Source organism: Callionymus lyra, chromosome 16 (genome assembly GCF_982586985.1).
Source record: "Callionymus lyra chromosome 16, fCalLyr1.hap1.1, whole genome shotgun sequence".
In the NCBI taxonomy this organism is placed as follows: Eukaryota; Metazoa; Chordata; class Actinopteri; order Syngnathiformes; family Callionymidae; genus Callionymus; species Callionymus lyra.
Window position 1 is genome coordinate 2,501,954 of NC_141833.1, and position 13,870 is coordinate 2,515,823.

Genomic DNA, 13,870 nt, shown 5'->3' on the forward strand with positions numbered 1-13,870 from the left:
AGTGATCTGATCCAGCCTTACACCCCAGCTTGGTCTCTGAGGTCTGTGGATCAGTGTACGGACTCCTTCAAGAAACATGTTAAGACGTTTTTATTCGTTCAGGCTTTTCCTTGATTTTCTGGAACTCCTGTTGTGTTTTCAGTTTTATCTTGCACTTTAAAGTAAATACTTTATTGAATATTGTTTTGATTGTTTAAGCGCTTTGTGACCCTGGTCTAAGAAAAGCGATATACAAATAAAAATGACTTGCTTACCATCCTCTGCAGTTACCTGTTTGGATTTGCCCATCATGTATACTGAAGCAAACTCAATTCTCTTTCCTGTCTAATGAGTTCTGCGCATTCGTTTGATCCAAGGAAGAGTAACATTTTAGAATTAAAACAGTCAATTTATTAAAAGTAAAGAAGGATTACAAAAGTAGGCCAAACAAGACCTTAAATACAACAGTTAAAGAAATGCAAATTATTCAGAAATACCATAGGTTCAAGCGCTTGGTCCAGTCTCTGTCAGACATCCTGGTTCACCCACCAGATCCTTCCAGAGAGTGGCAGCTAATCTTTAGGTCGTCCTTTCTTTTAAAGACCTCAAGACACTCCCAAAATAAGTGAAGTAAGTTACCCAAATCTGACTCCGTTATGAACAACAGATGTTGTTTGACCTAAACAAAGAATCTCCAGACTTCCTTCACACCTGTTATCTCAAACCAGGTTTGTAGACCATCAATTCTGTGTCTTGATATTTCAAGAGTCATAAACGTTCCTTATCTAAACAAGGACAACATTTTCACATGGCTACATCCTTCCTTTCCCAATACATATGTTTTTTCACAGTCAGCACTTTTAACACAATGGCACCAAGGTCCATAAAAGTCAATAAGACATAGATGCCCCTGAACCCTGAACCTTTAAACCCTGCTGCCTGGAAAAGGCAGATTTCGTCAGACAGAATACAAGAAGATGTTTAAGATCTGAATAAGAGATAACATTATCAATGTTTAACAATTGAGTACACAAAAAAGAGGACATACATTCAACCCATCAATGAATACACATATAGGGAAGTAATTTAGAATATGTCTTCAATCCCTGCTTTGACCTCTGAAACCAGAGGTCAACCTTCAACTTTTGAAGTTTAAAACAAACCTATTGTCACAATCTGGTATATGGTAAATAATCAAATAAAATATGAGATTAATAATTCTTCCCCACCTATCAGAACTCTTTGTGATCTGCTAACAACGCCATCTGATAAGGGGGAGGCACAGACTTCTGTACAATTGCAGATATGATAATATGGTTACGTAATGAGCGGATACAAGGAATACAACAGCACCCACAGATCACAAGTGCTGAAAATACAGCGACAGCCATTAAAAGAGATTATTATTATTATTATTGACTTCCATTTCCCAAACCACCTATCCATCATATTACCTAACGCTCTTGAGAGCGCTTTAAGACCATCAATGGCTTTGGTCAAGCTACCATCCGGGGCGGTGTTATTCGGAATGAACATAAGTAATATTTATTTATATAGCGCTTTTCCAGACCAGGGTCATAAAGCACTTTAACAATCAAAACAATACTCAAAAGTATAAACTTTAAAGATCAATATAATACTGAGAACAACACAGCAGTTCCAGAAAATCAAGGAAAAGCCTGAACAAATAGAAACTTCTTAAGATGTTTCTTAAAGGAGTCAGTAGACTCCATCAAGCGAGAAGAAGAGGAAGATTGTTCCAAAGCGTACAACATACATCACCAAACATTGCGCACACCCCTCCTTTCTCTGCAAGTATCATGTCTATAGAAATCCGATTTTGAAACGTCATGTGAAGTGATAGATAGTTGTTCATGCACTACGATAACCAGGTCTCTAGTGTAATTTGCCAGTCTCTTAATACCTGGTTGCAGTAATTTGTCAACTTTTCCCATATGTATCCTTGCTGGATAATATCGAGCTATACAAGTGTAATTTATTGTCGAAGTAGGATTGAGGTGGAGTGGCATTTTGGGCTGTAACAGAATAAATCTGATTAAGCATTTCACAGTGGAAACTGGCAGTGGTTCTGAATGAATAGTTTTCTTTTGGTTACAATATAAGATACTTCAACGATGTTCAATCAGTTTGCAGTTATTACCATAACTTCTACACAACATTTTCTCACCACAAACCTTCAAACAAACTCTGTAATCGAAAAAGAAAGCCCAGGCTTATTTTCCTATCCTATCTTACCCATGAAAGAACCCCAAAATATAAATTATACAGAGCAGAAAAAACAATCATTTTACATTTCAGTCAATCCACCTTGTAATCCTTAGGTATTTTACATTTCAATGTTTTACCCTTTAATTTTAATTTTTTTTAATGCATTTTATTTTTAAACTGACCAGTGTTCTACAAAACTTTGTCACAAAGCCCGTTTCATCATTTTACTTACAGAAATGAAACCAACTATATTTAACATTAGTTCTCAATTCTTAACTCAAAATAATGCTTCTAATGTTTTTATATGTAAAATGTAAAACTATTTTTTAAAATGCCAGACTTTAATATTATTTATTAGTAGTTTTGCTAATGGGAAGCATTGTGAATTATTCTAATAACTCTTTTCTGGAGTTTTTAAAAATAGGGACTATGTAGTTCTACATGTATTTCCCCAGACCTCAACACAATTTGATATATGGCCTTATAAGTGAGAAGTATAATATGCAAAGACAATTATTGTTTTACAAATCCCCTATTTTGTAGATAATACAATTGGATTTTGTTTGTTTTTTTTAGTTTTTTTTAAATACTTTGGCTTCCAACTAAATTCATGCTCACAAATTACTACCAAGAACATCGTTTCATACACAATTTTTTACAGACACCCTGCGTGTCTGTTTCTTACTTTTGGAAGCATTCAAAAACGATTTAACCGGTGAATTTGAGATGGATCATACACCCTCCTTTCACTAAACAATACCAATTGTTATAGTGAAATCTTAATAACATCTTTAAATCTATTAGTTCAAAACCAACCAAGATTTTATCACTTCCGGTGTGAATCTTAAAACAAGAAACCTCAATGGTGAATTCCCAAGTTTGTGTCAGAAAGGCAGCATTATAAGTGATATCATTGAAAGAGTATTCAAGCGAGCTACCAATGTCTTTTGTGAGCTCCCAAACTTTTGTTACTTCTTCAAGTGAATTGAGCTGATTTCATGAGAAAACAAACTCTCAATGAGGGACAGAATCGCCCAGTCCATGTGGGCTCAAGACTCACGACAAGCGAAAAATGTGCATATGTAGGTAGTGTAGGGTGTGTTTCCCCTGGTTGTGGTGGTAAACCATATTTCAAAAGGTTTAAGGAAAGGGGCAAAAGCAGGAAAATTGCCACCAAGCGGTAGTGATGTGGTGGAAAAGGTCACCGCTGGCAGCGAGACTTAATCAGGTGCAGGGGTGGATCACTGCTGGCAGTGAAAGCAGTGAGACTTCAGGGAGTGAAGATGCAGGGACCACAAGAAGCAGGCGCCGCAGATTGTAGAGGCCGCAGTTGGTGGTAACGTTCTACCACTTGTTGGGGACAGAACGCATCTTTTCTGTCCACCTGGAACTCCAATCCAGTCAGATATTGGATGTAACCGGTTCAGCTTCCCGTGTAGAACCTTCACGTGTCTTGTCTGGTCTCACGTTACACCCTCGCTCGGCTGGTCCTGTCTCTCACATGGCACCTTCGCCCTCTCCGCTAGACTCGCCTTTCGTCTGGACTAGGTCTCCTTTCTCAGACCCTCAAAGCCATGTCGGCGGTGAGCTCTGCAGTCATGGTCCCACCCATCACAGTCTCGAAACTCAACCAGGCATCGTCTCGCGACAGGGCAGCTATCACCACCTTCCTAAATTTGGAGAGATATTTTCTCGTTATGAATTTCTGATCTTACCTTAGTCCTGGAGTCCTACTGAGTCCTCAGTGCTGCAAATCATTTCTTTATAAGATTGAAGGTTATTTCGCAAGCGCACAATGTTCATCACAAAGGCAGTTACACATTATCACAATATCTTGAGACACAACACATTCAACAAGGTCCTGGTTTCTCTAGACCACCAAACAACTGACCGATGTGTTGCTTCTGTTCCCGGAGAATTTAAGTCATCATTAGAAACAAACACCGTTATTAAAACACATTTTATCATTAATATGTGAAATGGAGCCTTCAGGTTCCGACCTGATCCTGCAAAGAGAAAGTTTGGGGGTGAAGGGTCTCTCTCACTCACACACAGGATTAGGGTAAAGAAGAGATTTACGAGGGCTCTTCTCCACCTCACTTGAGGTGCAGCATTCCTGGAACCTTTTAGGATAAATCTTAACTGTTCACTTCGTTAGACAAAACATCAAAACAATGATCAATTGATTAATGCACACGCACGTATCACATGCCGGTATGTATTAGTGTAAATTGCTTCTTTCTCTCAGTGCACACACACACACATGCTCTCATGTTCTTGCACTTGATTCATCCTGGCAGCACATAAACACACAGAAAAATAGACACACGGACACATGGACACAAAGTCTGCACAGTGTTTGGTCTACGTCAAATCATGTTTGTAAGTCAGTCAAATGCAGTTCAGGTATCATCTGATCAAACTGAGGATTCAAATATGAAGCGGTTGTTTCTTTCAAATGTTCTTTCTTAAATTCATTTATCCACTGATCGACTCATAACTTTTTTTTTTTTATTAAACTTTACTCAAATCAAATTCATAATAAGTGATTTCCAGTTTAAGTTTAGAAATGAACTATTTTAAAGTAATCATCAAATCAACAATTATCAAAAGTAATAAGTAAGATAAGTAAGAAATATTCTAACCTCATAGTTATTTTAAAAGTATTTTTTTGTCCGTTTATGTCACACATACTTGAACTATAGGTATGAATCATACTAACAAATGAACTCTAGAGTTTTCAAAGGAACTGAACTGTTCCCTAAAAGGATCTTAAAATCAATCATTTTAATTTTATTATCAATTATCACTTCTTTAAAATCCTTCATAGGACATGATCTCACTGCCATCAGCGCTAATGACAATGTATCAAGCCTCGTCATTGCTTTTCAAATCCAAGTTAGAAAATTATTTTTACTTGCAGACCTCAACAGACTGAATTAGGAATCAACTTCTTCATCACTTCGATTATTCATTCACTTCTGGTTGGTAAAGTCTCAACATTCCTAGAAAACACAAATTAACAAGTTTCCTCTTTCATCTTCAAAGTAGATCTGAGATTGCTCTGTCGTCAAGCCTGTCACTCCAAACCAGTCAGCATATCAAGTCATTTACATTCAGAATGATGTAGAAATACTTATCCTAAAAATTATCCCAATTAAATGGTACTACATTTTCAACCATATCTTCTTCCTATCCATTTTTTTCCTTTCCAAAAGTAGATGATAAAAGGATGGTTCACTTCCCGTTTTTTATACTATTCCATTTCACTTAAACTTCCTAACTCCCTACATTACACCATCTCACAGTTATGACTGTTCAGAATCCCTTCTACTAGAGAATTATACTCCTACTAAATCTTAGGTCTACAGAGAATTCCTTTTCTTTTTTTTTTAAATCAGAGCTTTCAATGCTTTAAATTAATGGACAAGAAAATGACAAAACAATATCATGCAAGAAAAGGAGGATTTTCTTCAGTTCAAACGTTCTCATGGGATCAGTCAATGTATTGGATTTGGCCTGTTTCGCAAAACATGACCCATGAGTGGCTTTGTCGTATCATCTAATGCGAACTCAATCCTCTCTTTCATCAAATGAGTTCTGCGCATTCGTTTGATCCAAGGCAGAGTAAAAGGTTAGATTTTAAAACAATGAATTTAATAGTAGCAAAAGAATGATTACAAAAAGTAGGTCGTACAAGACCTCAAATACAACATGTTAACAAAGAAATGTAAATTATTCAGAAATACCATCGATTCAAGCGCTTGGTCCAGTCTCCTGCAAATCCTGGTTCACCCACCAGATCCGTCCAGAGAGTGGCTCTGCTCTCTTCTGAAACTTCCTCTTTTTTAAAGCCCTCAAGACACCCCCCCGAACCAAATCTGACTCCATAGTGAACAACAGATGTTGTTTGATCTGATCACTAACCTAAACAAAGAATCTCTGAACTTTCTTCACACCTGTTATCTCAACCCAGGTTCGAGGACCATAAATTCTGTGTCTTGATACTTCAACAGTCGGGAACATCCTTGTCTAAACAATCACGACAGTTGATACCGTGGCTTTATCCTTCTTCCCCCAATACATATGTTAATTCCACAGATAGCCATTTTAACACCATGTCACCAAGGGCCATAAAAGTTAAGACACAATAGGGCAGAGACCCTGAGCCCTGGACCCCCGCTGTGGGAAGAGAATGGTCGTTAAAAAACAATACAGGATGCTTAAGATCTGAATGAGAGATGACATTATCAATGTTTAACAGTTGAATACACAGAACAGGACATACATTCAATTCATCAATGGATAAACATATAGTAAAGTAATTTAGAATATGTCTTCAATCCCTCCTTTGACCTCTGAAACCAGAGGTCAACCTTAAAATGTTGAAGTTCAAAACCAACACATAGTCCCAAAATCTGGTATATAGTAAATAATCAAAAAACAAAGAGAAAAAAAAAATAAGAGATGGAATATGACATCAATAATTCGTCCCCGCCCATCAGAACTCCTCATGATCAGCTAACAACGCCATCTGATAAGGGGGAGGCGCAGACTTCTTTTCAATTGCAGATATGATAATACGGTTGCATAATGAACGGATACAAGTAATACAGCAGCACCCGCATATCACAACAAGTGCAGAAAATACAGCGATAGACATTAAAAGAGATATTATTATTGACTTCCATTTCCCAAACCACCTATCCATCATATTACCCAACCAATCATCAATACCTGAGTGTTCTTTAAGTTCATTTGAGAGCGCTTTAAGACCATCAATGGCTTTGGTCAAGCTACCATCCGGGGCGGTGTTATTCAGAATGAACGTACAACATACATCCCCAAACATTGCGCATACCCCTCCTTTTTTGAATGAACATAGTTAATTCTTTCGGAGTTCTTAAAAGGTACTACCATCATTCCAGAAAACCCATCAGCTACTTCATTAGCTAATTTAAACTCATTTGGAATGTTTCTTGGTTGTCCAATACCATCAAAATATACTGGGGAGTTACCGGTGAATGCTAAGGTGTCTCTTTTTACACGATAATTTTTAGGTAGAGTGTCTATAAATTTTTTATTTCAGTAACAGGTATAACTGTGGTGGGCATAATCAATGATGTTAGAACACATACACCATCCCATAGACTAGGTAACCATCCTATTAACCGTTTTCCTCCACAGAACCACCACACATCTGCCCTTGCTATAGTTAGTAATTGAGCAATCCTCATACCAGAAAAATCTAACACCCGGTTGCAGTAATTTGTCAACTTTTCCCATATGAAACCCTGCTGGATAGTTTCGAGCTATACAAGTGTAATTCATTGTTAAAATAGGATTAAACAAAGGTGGAGTGGCATTTTGAGCTGTGACAGGATATATCTGATCAAGCATTTTACAGTGGGGACTGGGGATAGTTCTACTCATGATATCCACTATACAAGTGGTCAAATTTGGTTCCATGACACTTGGAACAAATCTTAGCACAGGTCTGGGTCCTGCGCACACAACACACTCAGTTTTAGCCAGTTTAGCAGCCTGTTGTGATAATAATAACCAATTGTTAGATGTTGCAGTGATTCCGGTCTGTATGTATGTGGACTGATCAATGGTCATTTTATCTGAATCTAACACGATTATATTTTCCTCTTGTGCATATTTTTCATGAATTACCTTACTTTTACATGCAATGAGTATGTAAACTGGATATGGTTTTACGTAAGGATGTAAAAATAGTGGAATACATCTATCAATCCAGCCGGTGAAATTCCCCAATCCCAAACTGCCTTGAAATAATGACATTACCCAGGGTTTGTTGTGAATCATTTGTACCAAAGTCATTAACCTCTGTCCAATCTATGGTTAAGGTTAATGTAGTCGTAACGGATGAGTACGTCTTCCTCAGCAAGATATTGTCCTTCATAGTTTTCCAATACATTAGTCGGTCTTCCTTTGTTGGTCCATACGGGACCCAAGCACCTGTATAAGCAATAGTTCCTTCCCAGCCATTGTTGAAAAACACATTAAGGTAATATATGTCAGCAAGATTACCGAACAACTCTGATGGCTTCAGAATGTACATGGCTCTGTCAAATGGGGAAGCTAGGCATAATCTGTTCCAAAGCGCTGATTCAACCCATTCTGGACACCCCGTATCTTGTTTCAGTGATCTTTTATAAATATTAATTGTACCGTTTGTATCTTTAACATGTAAGTTGTTGGGTTTGTTTATAAGACCAAAAATCTTCAAAATATCCTGGTGATCGTTTGTTTTGTTTCTTTCCTTGTTTTCAACTGGCTTGGTAATATGGAAATAATCAAAATACCGTAGGAACAACAACAATGATTGCCAAAATAAGAATAACACAAATTAGCTGTCCAGGGCTACAGCCCCAGCGTTTGCGATGTTCTTTTATCCCTCCGTCATCACCATGATAGCCTGAGGTACCTCTTCTCTTAGACGTAATGTGGTAAGACATTTTGGTATCTCTTTATGATAAACCCTCCTTTCGCTGAATTAATTTATTCAGTGAACTCTTATCACACTGATAATTCTAATGTTATTATATCAACTCCTTCCTAAACTTATTTAAAAGTAAACAGAGGTGAATCCTATTTGAACTCCTTAATTCAGAACCCTTGACAGTACTTTTCCAAAAGTGTCAGAGAGAGAGAGTTCATCAATTTTTCAGTCATCGATTGAAAGAGTGCCCATGTGAAGTATCAAGGGGATCCGCGAGCCTTTTCAAACTTTGATCCAAAACAGGTCAGGACTGGGCACAGACTTAGTCAGTTCATCAATGAAATTGAGTTTGTTGATTTTGCGGAAGAAGGAACTTCTTGATGATTTTCAAAATTGCCTGATAATGGTGCGGGATACACCACAACGCCTTTTCTGGCAAAGATGGTGAAACTTCTCAGGTATGCCCCAACCGCCTGGGCTTTCACAGCCTTGGATAAGCGAAACAATTCGCTCTTAGCAGGCAAAACAGTTGTTGGCGTGTGTACCTCTACTGGTTGTGATGAAGCCTTCTTCCCAGAAGGTCAAACGGGCAATCTTGCCACCAAATGGTCATGAAAGAAGTAGTAGATTTCTGGAACGTAGGCCAAATGAAGAAGTCGTCGCTAGCCGAAGTCGCCAGGTGCAGAGGTCGCCAGATGCAGAAGCCGCCGGTTGTAGAAGCCGCCCTCCTGCGTAGAACCCTCGACCGGACGATGTTGTCTTCAGGGGGATTTTCGTGCAGTCGATCTGGTCACACGCGTGGCGCCTCCACCCTTCCTGCTAGGTTGACCCGTCGTCTCTCCGTCCGGACCTTTTGCTGGCGTGCACTGCGACAGGTGGTACCAGACGTCGCCCTTGCCGCTCAGCCGAACAGCATGCGATGTCCTCTCCGTCACCTTGAATGGGCCTGTCCACCTGGGCTCGGACCACTTCCGTTTGATCGCCTTCAGGAGTACCCAAGAACTCGTATCAGAGGTTCCAGCCGGAATCCCTTCGTTCACCTCCTTATGGTCACCAGAAACCTGAATAGAAAACCGAGAGCCCATACAATGTAATACGTTAAAATACTTCCTGTGTGTTAGGAACTTTGGTGGCTCCCCAATTGCACTTCTCATGCTCGGACCAGGAAACTGCTGACCATGCTCTAATTCAAATGGAGTGAAGCCTGTTTGAGAGTTAACAGAAGATCTGATAGCCATCAATGATAGCCATCAATGCTATGGGCAAGGCCTGTACCCATGTCATTGAAGAATTACGACAGATCTTTCCCAACTTGGTCTTCAAGTTTCTATTCATTCTCTCAACTTTACCTTGTGACTGCGGATGATAGACAGTTCCAAAAGAATGTTTCAAACCAAGTATTTTCTCCACCGCTTGGAGATCCTTGTTTTTAAAGTGAGTGCCGTTGTTTGACCTAATTCTCCTGGGAAAACCATGTGCTGGAATGTAATGGTTAATCAAAGCTTTGATCACAGATGATGCATCTTCTCTTTTACAAGGATATGCTTCAACCCATCTTGTGTAAGAATCAACCACAACCAACAGGTACCTTAATCCCTGGTCCCTGACGCCCATGTCCGTGAAGTCAATGACAATCTCCTGACCCGGAAGGGATGGCAACACAAAATGACCTGCAGCTGTTTTAATCGAAGGCTTTACATTAAAGAATTGACATGTGTCACATTCTGACACTTGTTTTTTCACAACTTCTCTTAAATGAGGATGAAACCAATGTGTTAGTCTGAACTTCAAGATGGCGCCGACAGGACGGCGACTTTAACAGCAGCTCCGAGTGTTTTTTGGGTTTATTACTTTTTTCCGAGGTTTGCCTCTGTCTTTTCAAACTTTTCTTTTCATCATACTGTCTCTTTAAGACTCGCGGACAGTTTTCTATAAAAATTGGAAACTTTCAGTGAAAAAGGAAAGTTTTTCATCGCTTTTTCTGGTGCGCAACGGGCGTCCTGCGCGCGTAATGGCCATCGTCTACAGTCGGGATCAGCTGCTGGCGCTGCGTTTCTCCGCGGTGCGGCCGGAGGAGCGACCCATCATCCCCCGGGATATTATGAAGCGGAGACGGGGACGCCGCGCCGGAGTTAAACGCCGGGAGCTGAGGAGAGCTTATCGACCGGCGCTGCCGTCCGTCGTCATGGGCAACGTGAGATCTCTGCCAAACAAGATGGACGAACTCGCGGCGGCGACCAGGTTCGACCCGGAATATCGACGGTGCAGCATGCTGATGCTCACGGAGACGTGGCTGAACCAGAACCACACGGACGCGATTGCTGCGCTGGATGGATTCTGCTTATTACGCGCGGACCGGACGGAGATGAGCGGGAAGAGAAAGGGCGGAGGACTGGCAGTGTTCGTCAACGAGAAGTGGTGCCTTCCCAGGCACGTTACTTTAAAGGTTCAACACTGCTGTCCTGACATTGAACTTTTGGCGCTGAGTCTGAGACCTTTCTACTTGCCACGGGAGTTTTCACATGTTGTCGCGGTGCTTGTGTACATTCCACCGTCGGCGAGCGCGGAGGCAGCATGTGACGTCATCACTGGAGTAGTGAACGGGTTACAGACTCAGAGCCCTCAGGCCCTCTTTATCATCTCCGGTGATTTTAATCACGCATCTCTTTCTTCCTGTCTGCCCAAATTCACGCAGTACGTCACTTGTGCCACCAGAGACAATAACACACTGGACCTTTTCTATGCGAACACTAAAGACGCTTATTTATCATCCCCCCTTCCTCCTTTGGGACGAGCTGACCACTGTCTGGTCCATCTCCTACCTGTTTACAAGCCACTTGTGAGCAGGCAACCAGCAGTGACTCGCTCAGTCAAGAAGTGGTCTGAAGAAGCTGAGGAAGCTCTGCAGGTCTGCTTTGAGACCACGGACTGGAGCATCTTCAGTGAGTCCCACAAGGAGGATATTGACGGACTAACTTCATGTGTCACGGACTACATAAACTTCTGTGTGGAGAGCATTGTACCAACAAGAACTGTACGATGCTTCTCCAACAACAAACCCTGGATCAATCCTGATATAAAGGCTCTCCTAAAGGAGAAGAAGAGAGTCTTTAGGTCAGGAAACAAAGAGGATCTGATGGCAGTCCAGAAGGAGCTGAGAAGAAAGATCAGGGAGGGAAAGGGGAGGTACAGGAGGAGGATGGAAGAGAGTCTGGCCAACAACAACACCAGAGATGTCTGGGGAGGTTTGAAATCCATATCCGGACATCAGACCAGGCTCTCTGTAGCGGCGGGGGATAAAAATTGGGCCGACAACTTAAACAGTTATTTTTCAAGGTTTGAGGTGTCGGCTCCCCCCCCTGCTCAACCATTCACACCTCTACACTTACCTTCTCCTCTCCCCCGAGCTTGTATTGTTTCAAACCCCCCGCTGACTCCACAGGGGACAATGCCCCCCCACCCCAGCCTGTCCCTCACACATCTCCAGGTGAGAAATCAGCTTAGGAGAACCAAGACAACAAAGGCCCCTGGACCAGACGGCATCGGTGGCAAAGTACTCAGGACGTGCTCTGACCAGTTAAGTGAAATTGTTGGACTTCTGTTCAACATGAGCTTGACCCTGGGAAGAGTTCCACTACTGTGGAAGACGTCCTGTGTGGTACCGGTGCCGAAGACTCAGCACCCTAAGGATCCCAGCTGCTACAGACCTGTGGCCTTGACATCCCACCTTATGAAGGCTCTGGAGCGGCTGGTCCTTAGTTACCTGAGTCCTCTGGTGCGCTCCTCCATGGATCCGTTGCAGTTTGCCTACCAACCTGACATCGGCGTGGAGGACGCCATCATCTTCCTTCTCCACCGAGCACTTTCTCACCTGGAGTTGCCTGGAAGCACTGTGAGGATCCTTTTCCTGGATCTAAGCAGTGCTTTCAATACCATCAGGTCAAACATCCTGAGGGACAAGCTGGAGCTGTCTGGAGCGGACACTCACCTCACGGACTGGATTGTGGACTACCTCACCAACCGTCCACAGTTCGTGAGGACCCGGGATGGTGTTTCGAGGACTGTACTGTGCAGTGTAGGGGTCCCCCAGGGAACAGTGTTAGCACCGTTCCTCTTTTCACTGTACACTGCAGACTTCCAACACCTGTCTCCCACCAGTCACCTGCAGAAGTTCTCGGACGACTCCGCCATCGTCGGCCTCATTAGGGACGGGGATGACGGGCCGTACCGGGGACTTGTCCAGGACTTTGTTGACTGGTGCCTGGAAAACCACCTTCAGATCAACTCCAGCAAAACTAAGGAGTTGATCGTGGATTTCCGGCGGTGTCCCTCCATCTCCCCCTCACCACTGAACATCCAGGGACAGGACATTGAGATTGTCACGACTTACAAGTTCCTGGGTGTTCACCTCAACAACCGCTTGGACTGGGTGGATAACACTGCTGCTCTTTATAAAAAGGGGCGGAGTAGAATCTACCTGCTCCGGAGGTTGAGGTCGTTTGGTGTCCGGGGGCCACTCCTGAAGTCATTCTATGACTCAGTAGTGGCCTCTGCCATCTTCAACGGTGTGGTCTGCTGGGGCAGCAGCATGACAGCAAAGGATAGGGCTAAACTGGACAGCCTTATTAAGAAGGCCAGTTACGTCCTAGGGCGCCCCCTGGATCCTGTGGAGGAAGTGACTGGAGGGAGGATGCGGAGCAAGCTGGGCTCCATGAGGAGGAACTTGTCTCACCCTCTCCAGCACACACTGAGGGCATTGAGGAGCTCCATCAGTGATAGGATGCTCCATCCCCGGTGTGTGAGGGAGAGGTACCGCAGGTCTTTCCTCCCTGCTGCCATCAGACTCTACAACAAAAACACACCAAGATAACTATTTAACTGCACCTCTTGTTATTTATGTAAATATGATTGTGTAAATATTATATAGCGCAGATTTATCTTTTATTCCATTTAGATTTTATTTCTCGTTTTTATTTCTGGGTGTTTTTATTTCTCTTGCTGCTGTTAAACCGAATTTCCCCTCGCGGGACTAATAAAGGTTTTCTGATTCTGATTCTGATAATACCTCCGTACTTCCAAGATGAGCAGGCCCATGGGCCTCAAGAATCAGATCTTTTAGGAGTTTAATAGGTGGTATTGGCTTGTCATCCGGTCCCACCCAGAGTCCATCTTCCTGTTTTACTGAGTGGTTAT

At 42.1% G+C, this 13,870-nt stretch overlaps 1 protein-coding gene across 1 annotated transcript in view; it reads left to right on the top strand.

Annotated features, from left to right (window-relative positions):
• Positions 1 to 10,492: 10,492 nt before the first annotated feature.
• Positions 10,493 to 13,870, top strand: part of LOC148063215 (uncharacterized) — a 38,870-nt gene continuing 35,492 nt past the window's right edge. The window contains exon 1 of the mRNA XM_087811733.1: positions 10,493 to 11,922. Coding sequence (XP_087667859.1) covers positions 10,689 to 11,922 — 1,234 coding nt within the window. The 5' untranslated portion in view covers positions 10,493 to 10,688. The remainder of the gene's footprint in view (positions 11,923 to 13,870) is intronic.